General features: G+C 53.0%; 2 protein-coding genes across 2 annotated transcripts in view; one reads left to right on the plus strand and one right to left on the minus strand.

Annotated features, from left to right (window-relative positions):
* Nucleotides 1-2322, plus strand: part of ABHD12 (abhydrolase domain containing 12, lysophospholipase) — a 68741-nt gene extending 66419 nt beyond the window's left edge. The window contains exons 12-13 of the mRNA XM_077760155.1: nt 362-489; nt 1631-2322. Of these exons, the coding sequence (XP_077616281.1) occupies nt 362-489; nt 1631-1670 (168 nt within the window). The 3' untranslated portion in view covers nt 1671-2322. The remainder of the gene's footprint in view (nt 1-361; nt 490-1630) is intronic.
* A 2644-nt stretch (nt 2323-4966) lies between these two features.
* Nucleotides 4967-24298, minus strand: part of PYGB (glycogen phosphorylase B) — a 62340-nt gene continuing 43008 nt past the window's right edge. The window contains exons 8-20 of the mRNA XM_077760154.1: nt 23743-23886; nt 23057-23149; nt 21808-21954; nt 20766-20929; nt 19482-19596; nt 18171-18272; nt 17276-17423; nt 14579-14637; nt 12574-12715; nt 10679-10886; nt 9153-9287; nt 7821-7887; nt 4967-6431 (exon numbers count right to left, since the gene is read on the minus strand). Of these exons, the coding sequence (XP_077616280.1) occupies nt 6279-6431; nt 7821-7887; nt 9153-9287; nt 10679-10886; nt 12574-12715; nt 14579-14637; nt 17276-17423; nt 18171-18272; nt 19482-19596; nt 20766-20929; nt 21808-21954; nt 23057-23149; nt 23743-23886 (1677 nt within the window). The 3' untranslated portion in view covers nt 4967-6278. The remainder of the gene's footprint in view (nt 6432-7820; nt 7888-9152; nt 9288-10678; nt 10887-12573; nt 12716-14578; nt 14638-17275; nt 17424-18170; nt 18273-19481; nt 19597-20765; nt 20930-21807; nt 21955-23056; nt 23150-23742; nt 23887-24298) is intronic.

A 24298-nucleotide genomic window follows, 5' to 3' on the forward strand; every position in this document is an offset into this window, starting at 1 on the left:
GTGCCAGTGGGGCTGCTCTGGGCACTGGCTAGCACACCACTGCATGGCAGGCGCCTCTTCCCATGACCCGGGCTCATCCACCTTGGCATCCCCTAAGGAAAGGCCATCTGGGAGATAGGTGTGAGGACAGAGGGGCTCAAATGTCAGGCCAAGGAGCAGAGGCTGGGCTGGGCTTCTGCTAGCACTCCTTTCCCCTAGCCTAGCCAAGCAGGCTGCAGGAAAGCAGTGCTATTTACTGGGGGCTTGGGTTGCTCTTTGGAGGCAGCAGCCACTGACTGGTCTCTATAGCCGGGAGACCACCAGGCAGGTTGCCCACAGGGCTGTCGTCTGTGGGTGCTGACCCATCTCTCCCTTGTCCCAGCTCTACAACATCGCTGCTCCATCTCGAAGCTTCCGAGACTTCAAAGTTCAGTTTATCCCCTTTCACTCAGACCTTGGCTACAGGCACAAGTATATCTACAAGAGCCCAGAGCTCCCACGGATACTGAGGTGAGGCATCCTCCCCTCACCAGGAACTCACCTGGGTGGCGATGGCTCAGGCCAGGCATGCAGCAGGCACAGCCCCTAAAGCTGCCTCAGTGGGGCCAGGAATCACTGTGATTCAGGAGCCTTTCATCTCCATGGAGAGGGGTTGAGTGTTTATTGCCCCTCCCTCCTGTACCATTCCCATGATGAGACAGGGCAGTGATTTCCCCCTGGGGATTGGCTGTGCTCTCAGAGGAGCATCCAGCATGTAGACCTGCACCCCAGTCACTACAGGTCAGGCCTCGGTCCCTCCACACATACCCATCAAGTCCTGCCTCTGTACACATAGCACTTGGGAGACTCTAGGCCAGCTCTCAAAAGCCTATTTGTCCCCAGCTGCTTCTTGAAGGGAGGCTGTGCTCCTGGCAGCATGATGATGGCCACTGTCTGGGGCCAGGACATGGGCTTCAGCCACGGACACCCATCTTGTGCCTGGGTGCAGAACCCGAGCCTGAAGTGTGAGGTGGTGGCAAAGGGCAGTGTGGACTGGATGTGGCCTGGCTCCACCCAGGAGCCTGGGATTTTGTGCTGGGACCTATTCCATCATTCAGGCAGGTGCTGCCGGGCCTCCCTGCCTCCCACCAAGGCATAGGCAGCCCCTCACTTCCCAGCCGAGGTGGGGATGGTGTGAGTTCACCTTCCTGGGGCAGCTAAGCATGGAGGTATTCAAATCAGCCGTCTTGAGTTTTATCCCATCACACCAGCTCTTGTGTGGCTGCCTTGGCAGCTCCAGAGCCAAAGCTGCATTTCTTTAGTGGTTTGCCATTCCTGCATCACAGACCTGGGTTGCTGAGAGGGGACTGTGAACTGACAGTCTGGGTTTTCTCTAGGGTTGTCATTTTCCCCAGCATAAAAGGAATATGATGCAGAAAATTTAGCCCAGAGTATAGTTCAGAGTTTAGAACAAAGACCTGTTACCTTGTCTTCTTTCTACGGGGTTGGGATTTGACCAGGCCAATTGCCATTGGTGCTCTGTTTGTTTAACTCAGGCTCTCTGAGCAGGGGTGGTCCTCCAACCTTCTCAGGTGGGCCATTTGAGGACCATAGGAGGCAGGACCATTTGTGGGTTCAGGGTTTGGCTGATGGTTGTCCTCACCTGGTCTAGGGAATTCCTGGGGAAGTCAGAACCTGGGCGCCAGCACTGAGTCTTGCTGCCTAAAGGTGCATGAAGACCTCTGCCCTCCTCCCCTTCGCTCTGGCCAGTCTGGCACCCTGGAGCCTGGGGGGTGCCAGCATCTTCAATGCCCCTGGAGAGAGGACTCAGATGCCAGCTGGGGCAAGCAGAGGAGGCCCCCGCAGACCTGAGGCACCTGCCCCGGATGGCTGGGAGCACGGATTCTGGTGGAAAACAGGCTACAGGCATGTGATCCCCTCTCCCTCTTGTTGCCACTCAACCTGAGCTCTTGCTGGGAAGACAGAGGCAGAGCAGGCCAGCCTCCAGCTGGTTGATCCCACAGTTCCTGAGCTGGGCATGAGGAGCCCAGGGCAGGAAGCGTGGGGTCTCGGGACCATGCTGAGCTTTCCAGCACCACTGGTGAGATTGTGAGGAGATGGGGAGATGGAGTCATCTGTCCTTTCTTGGCACACACAGAATGGACTCTAATGATTTGATCATCCCCTCCCACCCAGAGTACCCTGCTTGCCTACCTAGGCCATGTCTGCCTCCTTGGGCGGGCCCCACCGCCCAGAGCGGGGAAGGTGCCCGTGACCTGCACTTCCTCCGCTTTCTGCCCACCTGTCCGCCTAACCTGGCCTTAGACTGAGCATTTATTTAAGAATAAAATTATGGTGGTGGTCTGTGTGTTGTGTTCTCAGTGATGCCTCCAGCTGCCCCCAGGCCATGCTCAGAGCCCAGCCACATGGGAGGAGGTGCAGCTCTATAAGGCCAGGGATCCTGGGCCTTCCTTTCCTCCCTTCTTCCAGATGTGGAAGCCGACTCAAGGAGGGGCATTGTCTCAGGAGAAGGTGTATTCATGGGGTTACTGTTTCTCCAGATGAGTTAGATGGCATTTTTCTAAAATATAGGCCCTCTTCAACCTCACACTTAGCAAACTTGCTGGAAGCCGGTATTGATTGGCAAGCTCTGGGGTTTCACCCACAGACCCCGAGTAAGCCCCTGGCAGGGGTCCATGAAAAGACTTGGGGCACTAGGTGCAGGGTCTCTAGTTCTGGCCCATAAGCAACAGCTCAATTACTCACTGAGGGTGGCTCTTGTGTTGTTCAGCCTTTGCCAAACCAGTCCCCCTGCAGTTCTGCTGCCCCCATCTGGCACCCTCTAAAGATTCTGCTTCTCCCTACCCAGGACTGGTAAAGGGCCAAATTCTTACTGTCAGGGCTCAGTAACCTGAGAGTAAGAAGGGTCATGGCTTAAGAAGAAAGAGGGTTTCAAGCTGCCCCCACAGAGGGCTGTCCTACCCCTACTGTGCAGTTACAGAGGTGTGACCTAGACTGGAGGATGTAAACTCACCTGGGATCCAATTCTCCGATGGCCAGACTTTCCCCTAGGTCCTGAAGCTCTGGGGTTGTCCAGTCTTGGCAACTGAGAAATTCCCTGGGGGTAGAGAGGGCCTCGTTCACCTGCCTGCCTATTTTTCAAGGTCTGTGGCCACTGTTAGCAGTTGTGGGCAGGTTAGGGGGCCCAGAGGTGAACAAACGTTACACCTTCTCCTTTCTGAAGCACCTTCAAGCTGCCTACAGTGATTCTCATGTTGGGGAAATCACACCTTTCATAAAGGGGTTGAAATGTGAACTGACTCCTGAAGTCAGTTTATATCCAAATATTCATCCTCTTTTTGTTGGATGGGCTCCCAGCCGACTCCTGGCATCTAATTTGGGTGTGAGCACTGCCTGCAAGACACCAGCTTGTCCCCAGGGAGCACATTTTGCGCCTCTCACCACTGGGGCACATGCCCCATCCCAGTAGCATCTTCCTGTGTCATTGCTCTGCATCTTGTGCCCAGTGGGCCTGAGCAACCCTTCCCTCTCTGGCTCTATCACAGAGGTCCTGAGTCAGAGCCACCTTCTCAGCCCACTTCCATTAGTGATGCAGATGTGACCTGCTGGCACTTGGTCTTAGACCCAGCTCACACTGGGTGGGCCAGTCTTCACCCTATTTAACATTTCATGTGTGTGAGCTGCCTCAGATCTTTATTGGGGGGTGGGGTGGGATAGGATATGAATAAAATATAAGCTGTTGGCATTTTGACAGGTGGACTAAAGAAGAGAAAGCACTAAAGGGGCAGTAAGCACTGGAGGGGCAGTTGCTGGGCCATCAGGTCCAAATACCCCCACCTCCTGGCTTTTTAGATTAAAAAAAAAATTTTAATGTTTTATTTCTGAGAGAGAGAGAGAGAGACAGCATGAACAGGAGAGGGTCAGAGAGAGAGGGAGATACAGAATCCAAAGCAGGCTCCAGGCTCTGAGCTAGCTGTCAGCATAGAGCCCGACACGGGGCTCGAACCCACGAACCGTGGGATCATGATCTGAGCTGAAGTCAGACGCCCAACCAACGGAGCCATCCAGGTGCCCCTGGCTTTTTAGATTATTAACCTAAGCTGGCCTAGGACAACCACTGATGGTTACAAAACCAATCCTTGAAGAAACAAAATAAATAAATAATAAAAAAAAAACATACACAGCTGTAAATTTTGCAGTTAATAAGCATATCCTGGGACACCTGGCTGACTCAGTTGGTAAAGAATCCCACTCTTGATCTCAGGGTTGTTGAGTTTGAGCCCCACATTGGGCAGGAAGCCTACTTAAAAAATACGTAGGGGGTTCCTGGGTGTCTCAGGTTGAGTGGCTGACTCTTGATTTCAGCTTAGGGCATGATCTCATGATTCCTGGGATCGAGTCCAGAGTAGGAGGGCTCTGCGCTGAAAGAGTGGAGCCTGCTTGGGACTCTCTCTCCCTCTCTCTCTACCCCTCCCCTGCTCGTGCTCTCTCAAACTTAAAAAAAAAAACAAAACAAAAAACAAGTGAGCATGTCCCCAGACCCAAGACCACCCCAGCAGGGCCCATTGTGCCTTGGTAGCCTGTAGTTCTCAAGTTCTTTGGGTAACAGCCTCAAGTTCGTGTCTCTCCTGGACTTTGATTCAGCCTGCAGCTATACAATTTAGGGGGAAATGCTCTGCTCCCTGGAGCATTCCACTTTCCAGGGCCAGGAGTGGGTGGCAGAAGACAGGTGCAAAAAGAACCAATGCAATTTGCGCCTGTAATGCCAACACGCAGATGACAGTTTATGAAGCATATCTGATGATTCTTTTGTGAGCTGGCAGTTCAGCACACATACTCTAAGTCCCATTCCCAGCTGGGCTGGGATAAGTGGTCTGTACTTAATCCCACAGTGATGGGCTGTTGTTATAAGGAAGGGTCTGAGGCCCACCCCACCCAGCTCCCACCCTACCCTTGGCGCAGAGTGAAACAAGCCAGGTCAACCAAGCACAGGCAGGAAGGTTTAATCAGTTTCTCACACAAGGCAGCAACAGCATGTGGCACAGTGATGGGTCACACATGGCCTAAGAAATGGGGCAGCAGAGGATGTCATGAATTCAACCACAGCCCCAGAACATGGGCCTCCCCGGTGGACCTCCACAGCTCTGGTGAAGCGTGCACATGAGCAAATCTTCCGTGGCCTGGTTCTGTGAGCAGGTGAGGGCAAAGCCCTGTGCCACTGAGATCCAGCATGCAAGGAAGCAGAGCCTCTGGAAGGGCACTCCCTACCCATGTCTCTAATAAGCCCATGGTGAAGCGTTCCAGCCTGCTCCCTGACTCTCCTCTGGACAGCGGAGAGGGGCTCACTCATCCTTCCAGCCACCAGCCTGCCTTTCAGGCAGTGGAAAAGTGGGCTCCCTTCTGGGCCTGCTTGGTCCTTTCCCTAGACTGCCTTTGTTGTACTGGTGGAAAGGGAGGGAGAAGGGAGACTGGGCTCGGGTAAGGCAGGAGACACAGTCCCCAGGCCAGGGCAGGGGTACAATAAGGGCACGGATCTGCAGCAGGGGCTGGGCTATCAGCCTTTCTAGCAAAGGCAGTGATTCTATCCTGGGCCCCCAGGGCTGGGCTAAACCAGGACAAAATTTCAGAAGTACACTTTTTAGTTGCTAAAACAAGAAAAGGCTTCAGCTACTTTTATTTTTCTGTGAAGTTAATTTTTCTCTTGAGAAAGCAAAACCAAGCTAACTTTGCATCAGCCAGCCTTGTCCTAGCCAAAGCCCCCAAGATGCTGGACACAGGTGTCCTCATCCATGTGAGCCTCACTCATCCTGGGCCTTTTATCTGATCAGTCTCAAAACCTAGGGCCAGAGCACCTACATAGCAGCTGCAGACGTGGTCTGGAGAACTGGACCCTCCCAGCACAGCCAGGAGCAGAGCTGGGCCAGGGAGGCTGGAAGCCCACACCAGCTTTCTAGCCCATGTAGTGCAAAAACACACAGTTCCCCAGACTTTGACACAGCTACCTGCCCAGACCACAGAATCCAGAAGCTCAAAACTAAAAACAAGCTCACTGTAAGGTGCATGCAAGGTCTCAGAGGAGCCCAGCAAGTGGCTCCACCTTCCCCACCTCCTTGGGGCAGGTGGGCTAAAGCTGTGGGGCCAGCTGCCTAGTCAGTGCTGCAAGCCCTGCTTTCCTGCAGGAAACTGGGGAGTATCTCACTCTTTACACCTTTCCTTCCTTGCCCACCCCAAGCCACCACCACGATCCCCCTGGCCCTCCAGAAACAGCACTGAAACAAGCAAGGCTGTTGCCAGGGCTCCTAATCCCTGGGAAGATTGGGGGGCGGGATCTGCAGGTCGGAGGGCTCCACACCCCAGATGTCCCGGGCGTACTCTGTGATGGTCCGGTCACTGGAGAACTTGCCCGAGCAGGCGATGTTCCTGATGACCTTCTTAGTCCACTCCCTGGGGTTCTGCAGAGGCAAGGAGAGGCTGAATACCACACAAGACAACCTGCACTTCCAGCACGTCAGCAGGTTGTCTTTGTGGTATTCACAAGGACTGTTCCCAGTTGAGCTCTCAGCCCCTGGGGCAGCCTGATGAACAAAGAAAATTGCAATCAACAGGTCACTTAAAGGGCTCCCACCAACCAGAAAAGATATCAAATGATTGTATACAAGGGCAAGGACTCTGAGAAGGTCCCAGGCCTCAAAAGGCACCATGTCCTCTGGGGCACCAGCCACCATGACAAAGAAATACCACCGGGTGAGTACTTGCTACGGACTGGATCCAGGGAAAATGGTCAGGTGATCTCCCATCCACAGCTTCCCCCAGAGCCTGGCAACCACCCCCGGACTTACCCAGCACTAAAAGGAGCTTCCCTGAAAGGGCACACTCTGCTGAGGCCCAGGTCAGGGGAGCAAGATCCCCCCAGGGCCCTGCCTGGTCACTTAGTTTCCCAGGCCCCTCCCAATTCTTTCATGGGTCCCCAAGGGCAGACAGCTTCCCTAAGGGTGGGGGCTTGGGGCCAGGACAGCAACAAATCAGAAATACAAATCCCACAGGCCTTGTCCAAGAACCTGGGAAATAATCCATTGGACCCACAACTCTGCAGTCACAGCATGGTAGCCAGCGTCCTCTTCTACTGCCACCGCCTCCCCCCCCCCCCAAGAAAGGGGAGAGAAGTGGGCACCAAGGGACACCCTGGAAACCCACATGGACACACCCACTCCCCCAGGGATACCGGTCAGCTCATGCTCCACACAGAAACCAGGACGAGGGTTCCTCCCTTGTCCACCTTCACCAAGCAGTAGGGAGCTGGCTGCAGTGGTCCCGCCCTAGAAAGGCCCCTCCTCACAGCTGTGGATCCCTCACTCTACTTAACATTGAAGCTCACACCTTTCCAAGGAAGCATTCCCATTCTCATTTTTAAACAAAGGCTTTCTGTGTGCATACACAAGTCTTCCTGGCTCCACACCCGCTCCCTGCCCTCCCCATCACACCTGAGTGGGTTGCAGACCACAGGCTGAGGCACAGCCCATTGCCCCTGCTGTCTCCAGGAAGGAAACTCCTGTCCTCATGTGTGTTCTGTAGCAGCTGCTTGGAGGCTGAGCAGAAACACCCCAGTGTGGATAGTGGCCTGACCCCAGGGGGTCACAAGGCACTAGCCTTAACCAGGGGTAAACAGAGGGGTAGCTGAGTCAATCCAAGTGGAAGATGATAAAGAAGCCCCAGTCGTCAGCCTAAGTCCATGGTGTGGCTCAACGGTCAACTATGCCCTCCCAGGACTGGACCTCATAGATGTCCCCTGCTGCTCCCCTACCAGAGCCACCCCCACCAGCTCTGGGGCCCAAGAACCATACCCGGTACAGCTGGTCCACCTGGGCCTGGCACGCCACGTACGCTTCATAATCTGCAAATACTTTGAACCTGAAACGGGAGATAAGAGGCTGGGCCACCGTGGCAGGTGGAGAGTCAGAGGTCAGGAAACAGGCCCCAGGCATCCAGGTCCTCACACTTTAGGAAGAAAGAGCCCCCAGGCCACAGAGGTGGCTCTATGAGCAATACTTTTGTCCTAGGGTGCTATTCTACAAAAACCTGTGTTTCTTTAAGCCTATGTTTCTTTAAAGAAGTGGGTGTCTATAATGCACCCTCCCCCATGTATGTGGGGTAGAGCCACACAGGCTGAGAGGCTTCCTGTGGACTCTACCTCCCAGGCAAGTGCACATAGGATAACAGCGAGGCTCCATGCAGCCATCTGTTCCTAGGTCTAAATGAGCCAAAAACTGGTGGTCTAAGGAAAGGATGTTGTGGATAAAAATGTAGATATATGAACACAGAAATGCATTTTGTTTATGATGGAGTCACAGGGATAATTCATGAAACTGCTAAACTTTTCCCTGATCACAGACTGAGCCAGGGCCCAGCTCACAGCCCCGTACGTGTGGAGCTGTGATCTGGTCTGACGTCAGCTCACGGTACTCATGTGAGAGCAATAGACGAAACCAATCCAAAGGCAACTGAGAGTGGAACAGAGGTCAATTCTCAGCATTTACTAGATTCAACTCTTAAAACTTGCCTCTGTCAAGAGAGGGCAAGTGGCATTGCCAACCTACTGTAAATAAGTGAGTCTGTAAACGTGGATGTTATAACCATGTATAGTTGCATTGTAAAAAAAAAAAAACGTTAACTACATCGTAATTTATGTCACAATTCCATTCTAACTACTCTGTGTCACCACCAGCCAACATTTGCCTTATATGGGACTGCAGTACCATGACTGCAGAGGAACAGCGCCCCCTACACTCCCCTTCCAGAGGTTTCTGGGGTGTCCTGGCCATATTCCCATTCTCCCTGGGGAAGAGAGGACTCAGGAATTGCCTCCAAGCAGCCCCATCTGAAACCACCTTCTGCTTGTCATGCCATTCCGGGGGTCAGCCAGTGCTGGGGGGCCTAGGGATGGACCATGAGCCAGCAATCCCAACCACCAGGGTCTGCAGTGTTCAAGCACCTCCAGAGGCCACTGCAGGCCCTGGGTGTAGTGTGTCCAGGTTGGCAGCCTGAGGCTCTGCCCATGGGCTGGGATGCGGAGCCAGCCTCACCTTGGCCCAAGGTCACCCCCAAAGTGCAGTCTTGAGCCCACCAAGAGGACTCATCTGTCTGACCAGCCGGTGGGAAGGGACATAAGGACGAACCTGTCATGGTTCAGCAGCATGTTGACGACATCCCTGAAGCAGTCTGGATCCTTAGGAGAAAAGAAACCACTGCTGATCTGGTCCACGGCCTGCTTTAGGTCAGGCAGGCGGTCGTAGTACTCTCTGGCATTGTACCTGTGGGGAGATGGACAGAACATCAGCCTTCAGAGTGAGCCGCGGGGGTGTTTTTACTGAGCACAGCCCTGGCCTGAGAATGCCCCAGGCTTCAGGCCCAAGCACTGCTGGACCCCGCAGAGGCAGTAATGTGCTGGGCGTGCAGAATGAATCCCACTGGCTCCTTGTAATTGCTGGAAGACACAGTCACGGGCAAGGTACCATTGTACTCCTATAGGAGGCTGCTTGAGAACTGGCCTGCTACATGCCATCTGCACCCCACCCTGCTACATCCTGCCCCTAACCATGCCCCTTGCTTCCTGCCACCACCCTGTTCCCTGCCACTGGGACAATGAAGAAGGAAATGAAGTGTAAACCAGACCCGACCAGACCAAAGAGTCCAAGGCCATCAGGGAGTTGGGGAGGGAAGCATGGAGCAGATGTTCAGTCCCAGGACACAGGATGGAGCAGAAAGGCCAAATAAGCAGCGGTTAGGAAAGGGCACGTGGGGGAGTGTGCTCTCAAGCTAAGACATCTGGCTCATTCTCAAGCTGTGACTTTTTAGGTGACATTTGGGTTTTCACTCAGCTGGTGCTTGAGGCAAGCTAAGACATCTGGCTCATTCTCGAGCTGTGACTTTTTAGGTGACATTTGGGTTTTCACTCGGCTGGTGCTTGAGGCCTCACCAACTCCCCTGAGAGCTTTTAGACAATTAGGCAATACTGTCTTGTGTTTTTAATTATTGCTCAGAATCAGGCTGGGGCCAAACTCAAGAGTGTCCAAGGTCATGAAACATGAGGAAAGGCTGAGAAAAGTGTCACAGACCAGAAGAGACAGGAGAGCTGCTATCTAAACACAGAGGGGTGCCCTGAAAGGGATCCTAGGACAAAGAAGGACATTCACGGGAAACACTGAATTAAGTATGGACTTTAATAAATAACAACGTACCCTATTAGTTAGCTAATTTTGATAACGTACCACTCTAATTAGGAAGGAAGATGTAAACAATAGGGGAGACAGCAGAAGGGTCTATGGGACTCTGTGCTATCCTTGCAACTTGTCTGTAAACATGACTCTAGTCCAAGGGTTACTTTATAGAATCTGGCCAGGGAATCTCGGCAGTAGCCCAGGCCCAAATCCCCACACTGACTGAGTGCTCAGAGCTTTCCCTCCAGAGACCAGAGGCTTCCACCCTTTTGAAAACACTCACTCTGGACCCCAAGGACTGGGTGCATGGAGACAAGCTCAGAGTGGCCAGCTTGTCCACAGCCACTCCCACCCGCCAAATGGACGTCTCCCTCAGCCAGCGCAGGCCTGGCTCCCAGAGTCCTCTTGGCACCCCCAGCCGCCAGTGCTCCAAGCAGTGTCTGGGATGCTGCTGTGCCCCCAATGGCACAGGGAGGGACACATACCCTTTCCGGTCCAGGGCCTCAACGTCCTCTACACGCATGCCAAAGATGAAGAGGTTCTCAGCCCCAGCTTCCTCAGCCATCTCCACGTTGGCGCCATCCATGGTGCCAATGGTGAGGGCTCCGTTGAGCATGAACTTCATGTTGCCCGTGCCTGAGGCCTCGGTGCCCGCAGTGGAGATCTGCTGTGACAGGTCTGCGGCAGGGATCACTATGCACAGGTAGGCAAGAAAGTGCATCACCACAGACCGGTCACAGCATGGCAGCGATGGGAACCGTGCAGGACACCACACGCCCACCACTAGTGTTCCCAGAGCAGGCGCCACCTCCCACTCACTCCAGAATGGGTCTGAGCCCTGTAGCCTTCTCCTGCCCACCTGTTAAGGGCTTCCCTTCCTGATCCAGGGCAGCCTGAGGCCATGATGGTGACTCCTGAGGAAAAGACCCCAGGTAGCAAAGGACCTTTGTTCTAGAACCTTCCAGAGACCAGGCGCAACCATAGTCTGGGGTCCCCTGGGTTCTTGCTTTTGATGTCATCATTCTCTTTCATCCTGACAGCACTTCTGTCTCATGCCATCAGCCCCTAAGGCTCTTCAGAGCACTTCAAAAGGAAACTGGGCTCTTAAAAAAACAGAGAAGTAGGAAGAAAGGGACAATTTCCTCGTGTTCACGAGTCACTCTGTGCTGTGTGCAGACCGGGCCCAGCCGGCCACAATGATGACCCAGATGCAGTGGTCCTGAGGTTTCTCCAAAGGGAGGGCCCCCTGTGCCTCCAAGACATGGCAGATGGGAAAGTCTCATCTTCCCACCATGCCTTGGCATCCCTGACCCCACATTCTCAGCCGGTCCATGGAGCTGATGCTGCTTCCCCAGCCCAGGGCCTGGCACTCAGGGTCCACAAAGAGTGGAGTCCACTTCTTCTTTAAGGTCAAGCCCAGGAGCCAGGGTAAAGAGATACAGGCACCTCCAGCCCCCATGCAGCTCCACACTGAAGGCAGAGGGACATGAGCAAATGTGACAGTGCAAGTTCAAGACCCCAGCTCTGAGGCCCCAAACCAGGTACCCCAAGACCAGTTCTAAAGATGCCCAAGAGCCAGCTTGCCCCACATAACAGTGAGGAGAGGGAGTTCCAGGCAGCAAATGGCAGTAAGATGTGTCAGAAGCTCAGTGAAGAACTAAGCACATTACTGACCTTGAACTGCATATGGTCTATGACAGTGGAGGGACAACAGAGACAGTTCAATGACCTGGCTGAGCTGTCAGGAGAGGGGAGCATGTCTGCACATCGTTACTCAGCGCAGCAGGCAGTACCTGGTCTGTGTGAGCTGCAGAGGCATCTACTACTCAGAGCCAGAATTCCAGGCTGGGGTTTCCCATCACCCAGTTGGGCAAATCACCTTTCTGCCAGGGTCTCCTCAAGTGGCCAGTTTAGAAAGGCCTGTCCAGGTCAGCACAACCATGCTCCAAGGCACATCTGTCTACAGGAACCTCTCCAGATGGCAGCACATGTCCTTGAAGGAGCAGCCCCAGCCCAAACTCTCAACAAAGGGCTGGGATGTCTGGTCCTGAGCTGCCCTTGGAAAGGACAGATCACAAGTAGGTAATGCCCTTGAGAGCACATCCTGCCAGCAAGAGCAAGCTCTAGGAGCAGGAAAGAAAGCTGGGGGCAGAGCAAGGAGGAGGAATGAGGTCACAGGCAGAAGTAAAAAAGTAGAGACAAAGGCTGAGGGTAATTCTCTGTATGTGGTGAAAGGCAGAGAACTTCCCCAAAGCCTTTTACTGCGAGAACAAAGTCTCCCTCTGGCTGGGGAGCCTGGCATCTGGGACCAGCAGTGACCACCCATACTGTGCCCAGGCAGGGGCAGGCCTTCCTGTCTAACACAGCCCCCTGGGCCTACCTTTCTCAGCCAAGGACACTCGGTAGTTCTCCAGGAAGATCACTTTGAGCCTGTCGCCCACAACTGGATCGTGGTTGATGACATTGCCGATGGATGTGACCAGCTTGATGATCATCTTAGCCATGTGGTAACCGGGGGCTGCCTGGAGATGGGAAGGGAAATTCAGCATGAACACATCTATGCACGAGGCAGTGCAGGGTCCTCAGAGGGTCCGGCATCATTCCCTGTAACTGGGGCCCTGTGCTAGACCACCAAGATCACACCCGGCTGAGTGCCCCCCCACCCCCCGCCTCCGTGTCCTGCAAGCAGTGTGGCAGACAGCTTCATGACAGAGGAACCTGCTCTCCATGGAGTGTGAAGCCCACCTGCTACCAAGCACCTCTCCTGAAAGCCGCACCAGCCTGTGCTCAAAACCGCCAGCCTCAAACCTGGTCTCTGATTCTAGTCAGCTCTTCAGAAATGAGATTTCTCGGGGCGCCTGGGTGGCTTAGTCGGTTAAGCGTCCGACTTTCGCTTAGGTCATGTACTCGCGGTTTGTGGGTTCGAGCCCCGCGTCGGGCTCTGTGCTGACTGCCAGCTCAGAGCCTGGAGCCTGTTTCAGTCTGTGACTCCCTCTCTCTCTGACCCTCCCCTGCTCAAGCTCTCTCTCGCTCTCTCCTAGAAATAAACAAAACATTTAAAAAAAAAAAAAAGAAATGAGATTTCTCTTATCTAAGAGGAGCAGGACTTTTAAAACCACCAACATACAGGAAACATAGGGAATTAAGGGGCGTACTGGACATGTCAGACGGATGTGCTCAGAAAAGCCAACCTGGGGAAGACGCACAGCCCAATCTCTGTAACAGATCAGTTACACAGAGAGAAGAGAGGCAGGAATGGGGAAAAACCTACTGGTGACAAGACTTAACAGACAGCAAGCAACAGCACAGTTAGGCCCTGCCAGGGTCCAGATTCAAACAAACTGCTCCAGATATCTGTAACTTTACTCTCTCTATGAGAAGACAGTATCATATGGTGGTATTTAGAAGGTCTGTACTTACTGTGGTTTTGGAGGAAAACATCATTGGGAACACCTGTACTTAGAGGTAAAGCAATACCATGTCTAGAAACAGACTTGGAAATGATCCAGTGGGAGTCTGGGATAGGGTATGGATGTTACTGCCATTCTTTCTACTTTTATCTATGCTGAAAATTTTTAATAATTAACATTTAAAAAACTGTTTGAAAGCCCATATCTCTAAGAAATGCACACAGGGATGCTGACAAAGGAAGTGGCAGGCACTCGGAGAGATGGCCATGAGCTGCTGGCTAGGCAGACAGTGCCTGGTCCCACCTAGTGGGCCCCCCTTAAAGCAGCTATGCCCCACAGTGTCCTTCTGTTCCCTGATGCCAATGAAGAAAGTGGCAGAGGGTGGGGACACTGGCCCAGGAACAGAGAGTGTGACGAGACCTATCAATGGGTAATGGCAACATACTGGGACTATGTGACCACGTGTCCAAAAGCATGCGTCACAGTGAATAAAATGAAATAAAGCTAAGCTGAGCTCACATGGGTATACATCCAGCTGATGAAGCAGTCAGCAATCTAGGTCTACTCAGCACACAAGTACAGGGAAGTGAGTGGGCAGCATGCTGGGACCTGAGAGCTGGGCACAGGTGTGGAAGAATGGTGGTTATACAAGGAAGGGCATTGGATGGAGGGCCAACAGCCCACTGGGGACTGCCCTGGGGCTAGGACCCCTACTCTCATGTGCTGGGCAGGGGGGTCCCATCTAGCTCCCTCTTATTGCTGAGCTGAACACTGAACCTACTTAGCTCACAAGCATACCTGGGGAAGCAGTGGGCTTCTGGCATCCCATATGTATGCTAGCTCTGAGCCTTCACAGTGTCCAGCCCACTGCGCAGCTGGCACTCAACTTGAGACATAGTGGCACTGACAAAAAGCATGGTGGTTTGTGCATTTAGGCTAAATATCAAGAAAGATGCAAAGAGGACATCACCTCACCTTGCCCCCAATCATGACAGTCCTGGGCACAAAGGCCTTGGTTGGGTCCTTCTTTATTCCTGCAGGACAAACAAGAGATTCAAATAAGGCACTGAAGCCAGACATGCCCCTACTTTGGGACACAGTGTGGTGACCAGCATCCTCAGAGATCAACCCCAACCCAGGGGGCAGGGCACAGCCACTGGGCCCCCATGTGCCCGCAAGGAATTTCCACTTACAAAAGAGGGGCGAGTCCCCTAGATTCTGCATTTATGTCCCATGTTGGTGAGGAAAGAGGCCAGGAACAGACTCTTCCAAAAGGCTCACAGGAAAAGATATGCACCTTTGTTTCCAGAACAGCCCAAAGCAGAAGCCTGGCTTGAGTCCAGTCAGTCACCAGCTGTCAAGGCCCTTGCACATGATGGATACATGACAAAGAGGGGACCTTGGGATCATGGTAATGGCAATGTAAGCCCTCGAGGGGTGTCAGGCGAGACCCCAAGTTTCCGCCTACCTTCACTGTGGCAAGAGGTGAGAGGCTATCCCGAAGCTCTCCCGCACAGGGGCAGCCAGAGCTGCAGCCAGCTCACCTGCAGCCCCAGAAGATTGAGGGTGTCCTCACCAGACCCCTGGCTTTCAGTGTCAGTGTATATAGGAGGTGTTCAAAGATGTCTACACAGAAGGGTGAGGTAGCCCTACACCACCTTCACCAGAGGGCAGGAACCACACAGGGCAGTGAGAATCAGGGCTGAGCTTTCATAATTAACTCCAGGTCCTGCTAAGAACATGGCTGTCCCTTAGTTCTGATATCTTCCTGTTTCCAGAAATCAGACAGAACAACAGAGAGAACAGGAAAAAATAAAACAGAAAATACATTTTCACCAAAACTCAGAAAGAGGAAAGAGACACAAAGTCCAGGCCACTGATCAAGTTCTGCCAGTTTATTGGGTGGGTGAACTGCAAGCTATGAGCACAGGGGTCTCAGGACCCAGCCTCCCCAGAGGAGCCCTCAGCAGGGCTGGTGTCTGAGGGACAGGAAGGAGGACAGGAGTTAGGAAGGCAGACCCCGCCAGCACTTCTCCTCTAGGAAACCCATGAGGAGGGTCTAGCATTCTGGGGACAGAGGCCCCCAGGGCAGAAATCAGGCGAGCCAGGGCAGGTGGTCTCCTGAGTCAGCCTTGGCTTGGAGAAACAGGGGTCCTCAGCTGTACAGAGAAGTGCCTACAGCTGCCCTGGGGAACCGCGAAGCCCCTGCTGGTAGCCCCGGGCGGTGCAGCTCAGGCAAATTTGAACAAACATGGATAGGTGGCTTTGCTACAGACAAGAAATGAAACCGATGTCCCTGTGAGAATACCCAAATCTCCAACTTGTGATGGCCCTCAGCTTGGAAAAGAGTCCACAAGGCCGAAACTGAGACCTCAGGGGGAGGCCAGGGCACAGAAGTGCACAGAATGAGAATTGGCAGGACCGAGGACTGACAAGAAGCTACATGCAGAATGCCCCGAGCATCAGGGAAAACTGATCCACAACATGCAGCAGCAAGACTCAGCCCAATAAATTTAGCATGGGTACTCAAGACACCACAACACACCAATGCCCCATCCTCCAGAGAGTGCAGGACAGACCCTAAAAGGTGCTCAAGGAAAGAAAGTGACGCCAAGAACATCACCTGCAAACAGTCCTCCATGTTCTGAACAAGCAAGAACTCAGATCGTGGTCCACAGGAAAGGCTGTAGTGAACCAGAGGGAAATCCGAGCAGAGGGCGGGGCAGGACAGCTGATGGTAAGCACCGAGTGTTCAGCCACACATGGAGACAGAAATCACGTTAGGGTCTAGGACAGCACAGCAGAGTGTCAAGGTGATCTGCTGGACCAGGGAGAAACCGTGCATGCACAGGCAGGGGAGATAGTGAGGTGGAAATGAGCGCAGGCCCCCAGCTACCTGCTTGGTAGAACAGCTGCACTCATGGGACACCACGGAAAGCAAGCTTACAAGTGGCAGGTACTGGGAGGTATAGAGGCCTGTGCAGAGACTACGACTGTGGGGCTGGGGGCGGGGGTGAGGTGGCTGGGCATGGGATGACACTCTTGAGAGGAGCTCTGTATCTTGAAAGAGTATTTGTGGTTCCTTTGGTTTTCAAAATTAATAGTCACAACACTAAATTACAAAATTTTTAAATCTAACTTTTTCTGGGACACCTGGTGGCTCAGTTGATTGAGCATCCAACTTCGGCTCAGGTATGATCTCACAGCTCTGTACTGACAACTGAGAGCCTAGAGCCTGCTTCGGATTCTGTGTCTCCATCTCTCTCTCTCTCTGCCCCTCCCCTGCTCACATTCTGTCTCTCTCTCTCTCTCAAAAATAAACATTAAAAAAATTTTTAATCTAAGTTTTTCTTAAGGCTTTGTTACATTTATAAACCTAGAAAATATTCATATTTACTTTTGGGGGTCTTTGATTCATGTTTGCTCTCATAATTGAATGCTGCTTGAACAATTTAAGGTACATATATAATACGCACTATTTCATTTTTGTAAGTGCACTTTAAATGTCTCTAATAAGTAAAATCTTTCCAAATAAGACAAGTCTAATGAATAACAACTAAATATGAACTTAAAACTAAACTAAACATATAGCCCAGCCTTTGAGTTCTGTGATGTCACGGAGGGCCTGTGCAGGGCTGCAGCCAGGGCCCTGCGGCCCCCGGGGACACTCACGGTTGTACAGGGTGATGATGTGCAGGCAGTTCAGCAGCTGCCGCTTGTACTCGTGGATCCGCTTCACGTGCACGTCAAACATGGAGGAGGGGTTGATTTTCACCTTGTATTCCTTCTCCAGGAATGCAGAGAACTTCAGCTTGTTTTCCTGGGGAGAAAGGACAAAGACAGTCAAACCCCATGAGACCACAAGGTCTGACTAGGCTCCAGGTTTCCACTCAGGGCCAAGGGGACACCTCTGTCCCTCAGCCAACCACACAGCAAGATGGGGACTTCTCAGAGGCCATAGCTGAGGGTGGAGACCTGATGAAGGAGGGTGGGGGAGTGAGGTGGTGAAGGTGGGCACACTCCAAGAGTGGCAGAAATGAACAGGAAACTAGACCAAAAGGCAAACCTGCACAGAAGCAGAAGGATAAGAAAAGCAGAATAAAAGGGAGTCGTGAGTGTGGTATAAAGGAAACACATGGGGACATTAAGGGAAGGAGACTCAGGATGAAGGACTATTTCTGGGCCCGAAGACCATGCGGCAGCCCAGCAGAGGCAGGCTTACAATGGACCATGTTCTCCGTCAAGACTGCCACCTGTTGGGTTTGAAGGGCTCCAGTGGCCCTGGCCTGTCTGGCTATGAGGCTGGCTGCCCTGGCGAGAGGCTCTCATGCAGCCAATCAGCACACACTGTGCATAGATGCCAGGACCAGACAGACTTTTGGAGCATCTCCCGGGAATAAGCTCTTCCTGCAGAACTTGGGGCCACGGCATGCCCAGGCTCCTCTGGGGTCTACACTCGCCTGCCTACCTGCTGTATGACCTGAAGGCTACGTGGGATGGATGGACTTGGCGGCCATTGGGCCAGACACCCAGAACACACAGGAATGCCGCCCCATGCTGGGCCTACCTGCTTGACCTTGGCCACGTCCCTGATGAGTGCCTCATCGTTGACCAATGGTAGCAGCTTCTTCAGTTGGCTCAGGTCAGTCAGGAAACCCTCCCCGATTTTCTGGAGAATCATAAAGGGACACATGCTTTCTGCCTGTTGTGGGACCTGTCCTCCATTTTGTCATCCCCACCTCTGCTTTCCTCCCCAGATCTGCTCTGTCTTGGCCCCAGGCTTGCTTCTCTCTCACACTCCAGCTCTGGGGAAATACTCCCACACTGTGCCCTCAACCACCAAGGGCAGCCCCACCACATCCTCCCTCTCAGTCCCTGGGCTTGCTCCCGATGAGTACATCCCAATCTGGGCAAGCTCAAACGTCCACAACAATCCCACGAGCCTCCCTTGTCCCCTTCACAGACAGGCCCCAAACCTGGGGGGCCAACCATGGCCCAGCGGCTCCTCATGGCCTGAGCCCTGTCCCCCATCCATCCGCCAAGGCTCTGAACCTGCCAAGATTGTGCAATAATGGAGCATCTTCCAGTCACTTCCTGGCCCTGAACTCTGCACTACAGCAGAGTAGTTGGTCCAAATGCACCTCTCATCAAGTACCCCTGCTAACTCTCCCTGCTGCTAATGTAGGACCAAGAGGAAAACTCCTGGCTTACAAATGCCTTGGCCACTTCCAAGGCCTGTCCTCCCTCTGCCCACTCAGCAGGCACTGAGCCCTACTGGCCTTCTAGCTCCTGGATGGGCCATGCTCTTCCACCACAGGGCTTTAGAACAGAGATTCACTGCTCCTTACTCCCTCCTGTTAGCCATTTGGATCTGTCTGCTCTACCTTTTCCAGGGATGCCTTCCCTGACACATGCAGCCCAAGCAGGCAATGTCCCCACCACAGACCCTCACTGGGTACCACCCTACAGCCACCTGCTGCATTCTCAAGGCTAGTACAACACCTGGTGTGTACAAGCACATGAACAATCAGTAACCACTCCATCTCTGCCTCATAAAATCTCCTCAGTGGGCCTGTGGCTGCAACTTAGCCCGGTGGTCCCACCCCAGCCCCTCCTGAAGCCCAGGACCTCACTTCTGAACTCCTGCACAAGCCTCTGTGGCCACTGACTGACTGCCCAGTCCAGCCTAGCACTCCCACATCTGGGTAGCAGCTGGACCCCACCTGGGGTCCTGGCCAGGAGCCGTCACTGGTCAACACACAAGGGAGCTATCACTGCCCACTCGGCACCACTGGCAATGGGCCTGAGGGCCTTGGGAAGCAGCTGAGGTGCTCACTGTGCCCACAGCCCCCAGAGACTCAAAGGCAGCTGGTCTTACCTCTACGATGGTGTCAGCCAGCCCCGGGTTACACAGCATCAGCCACCGTCGGGGTGTGATCCCGTTTGTCTTATTCTGGAACTTCTCTGGCTCCAGCTCATAAAAATCCTTAAAGCTAAAACACAGAAAACAGACAAATGTCACAATGAACAAGGTGAGCAAGAGAACATTCAGAAATCCCCCTGGAAAATCACTAAGCTCAGTTTTTCTGTTGTTTTCTAAGGAGCACAGAGCACAGTAAGCATAGAGCACAGGCTTTTCAAAGCACTGCATATTTAGTCACATAGCAATAACCACACAGGTAGTAGACCCTGGCCATCTTCCACAGTGACTGTGACATTGAAGAGGGTATGAACTATAATAGAGCTTAAGAACCAGGGTTTAGTTTCCTCATCTGTAAAATGGGGACATACCTCTCTAAGAGGCTGGCTGTGGGGATTTAAAGACTATAATACATGAAGCCCTTGGGCCAGTACCAGGCACAGAGAAGCCTCCACACAGATAGACCTGGTTTCGGGTGTACCTGGTGCTCAGGGAGGTGCCCTACACACATCTGGGTCAAGGAGGAAGGGAAGAAGTTCCAAGATCATGTCCCACCAAAAGAGGGAGGGAAAGCGCTGGGAGATCTAACTTAAGAATTCCTCCTTCCTCGGGGCGCCTGGGTGGCTTAGTCGGTTAAGCGTCCAACTTTCGTTTAGGTCATGATCCCGCGGTTCGTGGGTTCGAGCCCCGCGTCGGGCTCTGTGCTGACTGCCAGCTCAGAGCCTGGAGCCTGTTTCAGTCTGTGACTCCCTCTCTCTCTGACCCTCCCCTGCTCACGCCGTCTCTCTCTCTCTCCTAGAAATAAATAAAACATTTAAAAAAAAAAAAGAATTCCTCCTTCCTCTTGCTGACCAGCCCTGACTCCTGCCCTAACCTCCATGCTATCCAGGCCCAGGACACTCGTCCTAAGTGGGGCACTCCTGGTACTTGGAAAGCAGCAGATGGCTCCAAGAGAGAGCCTCTGCATGGACAGACAAAGGACACAGAAAAGAGGAGGCGGCACTGGTGACAATTCGAAGGCTCAATGGCCTAACATTGCCCACTGAGTCAGGGAGCTTGGTGTCCTCAGCCACTGAATAACATGCCCTGGCTGGTTTGGTCAGTGCCTGTGAGTACAGGAGAGCAAGTGTGGAGCCTGGGCAACATGGCCCAGGCACTCTGGGCTGCCAACAGTGCCCAGAGGCGAGTCTGGGGTCCAGAAGAAGGTACACCCAGGTCAGGGCAAATGCCAGTCCCACTCACACTGACTGCTTCACGATTTCTGAGTGGATCCTCGCCACACCGTTGACAGCGTGGGACCCAATCACACACAGGTGGGCCATGTTGATCCGCTTGCAGTCCCCTTCCTCAATCACAGACATCCTCCGCAGACGGTCCACATCCCCAGGGAACAGGGCAGCCACATGCTATAGCCAAGACAGAGAGCAGGAGGTGAGCAGGTGGTGAGCAGGTGGTGAGCAGGAAGCCCAGGGGCCCCCACGGGAGGTTCCACCTCCTCCAAGAAAATCCCAGGGTTGCTGCACCCCAGATGTGCATTCAAGCTCCCTGGATGCACCTCTGAGAGTCCCAGCCGTAAAAGGAAGTTCCTTCACACCGCCACAGCCCAGGGGAAGGCCCAGCCAGTCAGAGGACTCAGCAGAGCTGTTCTGCGGGAGGCAGACAGGAGGACCGTGGTGCTAAGATGTCCCAGGTAACTTAGAAGGAAAAGACGAGAGTGCTGCCCTGTTGGCCTACGCAAGGTTTAGCCAATGTCTAACCAATTGGGAACAGCTACTCTACACCAAACGGTTAGAAAACTGAACAAGTACACCTGGATTCTAAGTTCCCCTTTCCTTGTAGCACTTTCCTCTCTATGGGTAATGGAGGAAAGACAAATGCTGCTTTGTTTCCAAATCACCCAAATGCTGCTATGATGTCTCAGGACCGAGGCATCTGGCATTTCAGGAACAGACTCTGACATCTGAGCCCCACACGGAAATGGGAACATTTTATAAAGACCTGAATCCATGACTCCCACATACATAGCAGGGGTCTAGGTGTGGGGACAAGGTATATGCCAAGTGATAGCCCCTGGACCCAAAGCCCTCTGCTGGATAGACGGCCCTTCTACGTAAGAAGTAAGACACGTGTCCCAGGCCAGAGAATTCCACGTAGAGGACAGGAGGGCCCTCCACCTCTTCTGGGTTCAGGTATAGCCCACCACCCCCACCCCTGATCACAACAGGAGAGGTGGTCATCTTGGGGACAGCATCCCCCACGCTACCCTCATATCCCCACTGCTTACATCCAGGTGCCTCTGATTGATGGCGTAGATGATCTCCAGGTGCCGCGGCAGGAGCTTCTCAAACATGGACACAGGCCAGCGCTCCAAGGCCTCAGGTAACACGGTGTGGTTGGTGTATGCACAAGTCTTCTTTGTGATTTCCCAGGCCTACAACATTCCAAAACATTCCAAGCTGTTTTATTTAGAAACAATCCGTTCTTCTACCAGATGCTCAGGCAAGGGGAAAGTCCATCAAAGGTAAATGTTCAGATCCCACCTAAAAGGGGCAACATGTTTGTGCCCATTGGGGCCTATCTAGAACCTGCTCAAAACCTACAAGTGAGCCCCATTCCCTTTGCTTTCCCGAAGTAACCAGGAACATTCTACTTCTTGACACAGCACACACATGTAAAAATGAGTGATGCTTACCTCATCACCTGGCATCACTCACTTTTCTTCTGTGAACCATATTTTATTGGTGAACAAAACAAAACACAAAACAATTTTCTACTTTATTTCCACCAAACTGATCTCACATCCAGCTGGGAACACTGGGAAACTATGTGGCCTCCCTCCACTGGCCAGGAGCAGATGGGACCATGGGGGCACTGCCCAGCCCCATCCAAGAGTGCGTCCCAAATCAGAGAGGGGCTCTAAGTTCTACAAAATGATGTGAAAGCTGTTCTAAAGTATTATAGTTGATTTAAACTAGATCAAGAAAATCCTGCTATATAAGCATCCAAGACCAAAATAAATTGAATCAGAAGAGCTTATAAAAAATGTAAACAATGTGTTTCTTTACACTTAATACTTCTGTGGTTCTTGACACAATTCTAAGATGAGAAAATGTAGGTGAGAAGCTCTAAGAAGTGTCAATTTTTTTCTGGTCTTCCAGAAAATTGCTTTTCTGTACCTCTGTGCCACTGTCCCACCTACAGTGTCCTAGTCCCTTGAGAGAAACCCCAGACCTGCCCCTGAAACATCCTTTTCCCCATGGCCCTGTCTTCTCAAGGACAATGTCCCTCTGTACTCCCCAGGCCACAGGGGCAGGCCTTCCTCAGCATCCTAGGGACAGCTCAGTACTCACCACTGTTGTGGGACAAGCTAGAAGTTGAGGGGACACTGTCACTCCCATGTGCCCAGGTCTACAGGGACCACTATCACCTTATATACCCAGCTGTGACAGGGACAGTGTCACTCCATATGCCATCAGTGTAGGGACACAGCCACCCCGTGTGCCCAGCCCTGTACCCTTATCCTCAGTGCTTACCTTGTCCCAGTCCACTTTCTCCACATCCACCAGTATCCGCATGAGCTCAGGGATGGCAAGGGCTGGGTGGGTGTCATTCAGCTGGATGGCAACCTGCAGATTACACAGGGCAATCTCCCTCAATCCCCCTGACCGCATGGGTGCCACAGTGGCCAGCGTGTGCAGATTGAGGGTCCTCAGCTACCCATCCCTGACATCCATAGGACCGACAGCAGGGAGCTGAAATCATGGCACAGGTGCTGAACCCAGCCTGACAACCAGCCAAAGAGCAGGGAGGACAACAGGCAAGAGGGGCCATGGGGAGAGGTCAGGAAGACCCTGTGGGCTGGCTCTGCAGCAGCACCCTTGGAACCCACCAAGGCTCTCCTCATGCTCCACAGTTCCTCCTGATGCAGAATGTTCCTCTCACCTAGGATATGTTGGCTTTGTTTAAAATCACTGAACCCACACCACCAAATGCATCATGCTTTACCCACGGGAACTTTTAGTGTCCCTTGCTGCTCCTAAGGAAACCTAGTGTGTCCCTGGTCAGAGAGGAAGGGGCCTGGCCCCTGATAACAAGTAAACAAGGATGAAGGGGGCTGCTGTCCTATCTACTCCCCTCTTCACCCACATCCCAACCTTGTGATAGAAATCAGGCCCGGGGACATCTTATTCTTCTGCATAAGACCCATCAACAAACCCACCTTGTCTGGGAACGTCTCGAAACAGGTTCTCACTGGGTCCCGGCAGCCAAACTTGGAGGACTTAAAGCGGCGAATGATGTCCTGGAGGGTGGCGGCCACCACAAAGTACTCCTGCTTCAGGCGCAGTTCCTTCCCCTCGAAGAACTGCAGACACGGGACAGCACTGGCACCAACAGCCACCAGGGCCATCAGAGGTCCTCAGGAACCCCCCTACCCCCAAGGCTCAAGGGCACGAGGCCAGGGGGCCCTGCTCCAGGGACTGCAGAGATGCATGTATGCATGAGAGGACAAGAGTCCTTGAGTGTCAGCATGGTGCTGACACCTTTGCCACCATCCCAGGGCCCAAGGTCAGGTAACCTGTAGCTCAGGGGCACAGGCAGAAGGTCTAGATGGCCTGACCTTCATGTGATCTTCAGATAGGGAGGCAGCCAGCAAAGGGTCACAGTGCCCTGTGTGAGGACACCAAGCATGCAGGACTTGTTCCTTAACAGCCAGAGCCACTCAGAAGTACAAGCTCCAAAGTGTCAGTGTCCTAAAAATGCCTTGCACCTGAAGC

This window comes from Crocuta crocuta, unplaced genomic scaffold (genome assembly GCF_008692635.1).
Source record: "Crocuta crocuta isolate KB4526 unplaced genomic scaffold, BGI_CrCroc_1.0 scaffold23, whole genome shotgun sequence".
Lineage (NCBI taxonomy): Eukaryota > Metazoa > Chordata > Mammalia > Carnivora > Hyaenidae > Crocuta > Crocuta crocuta.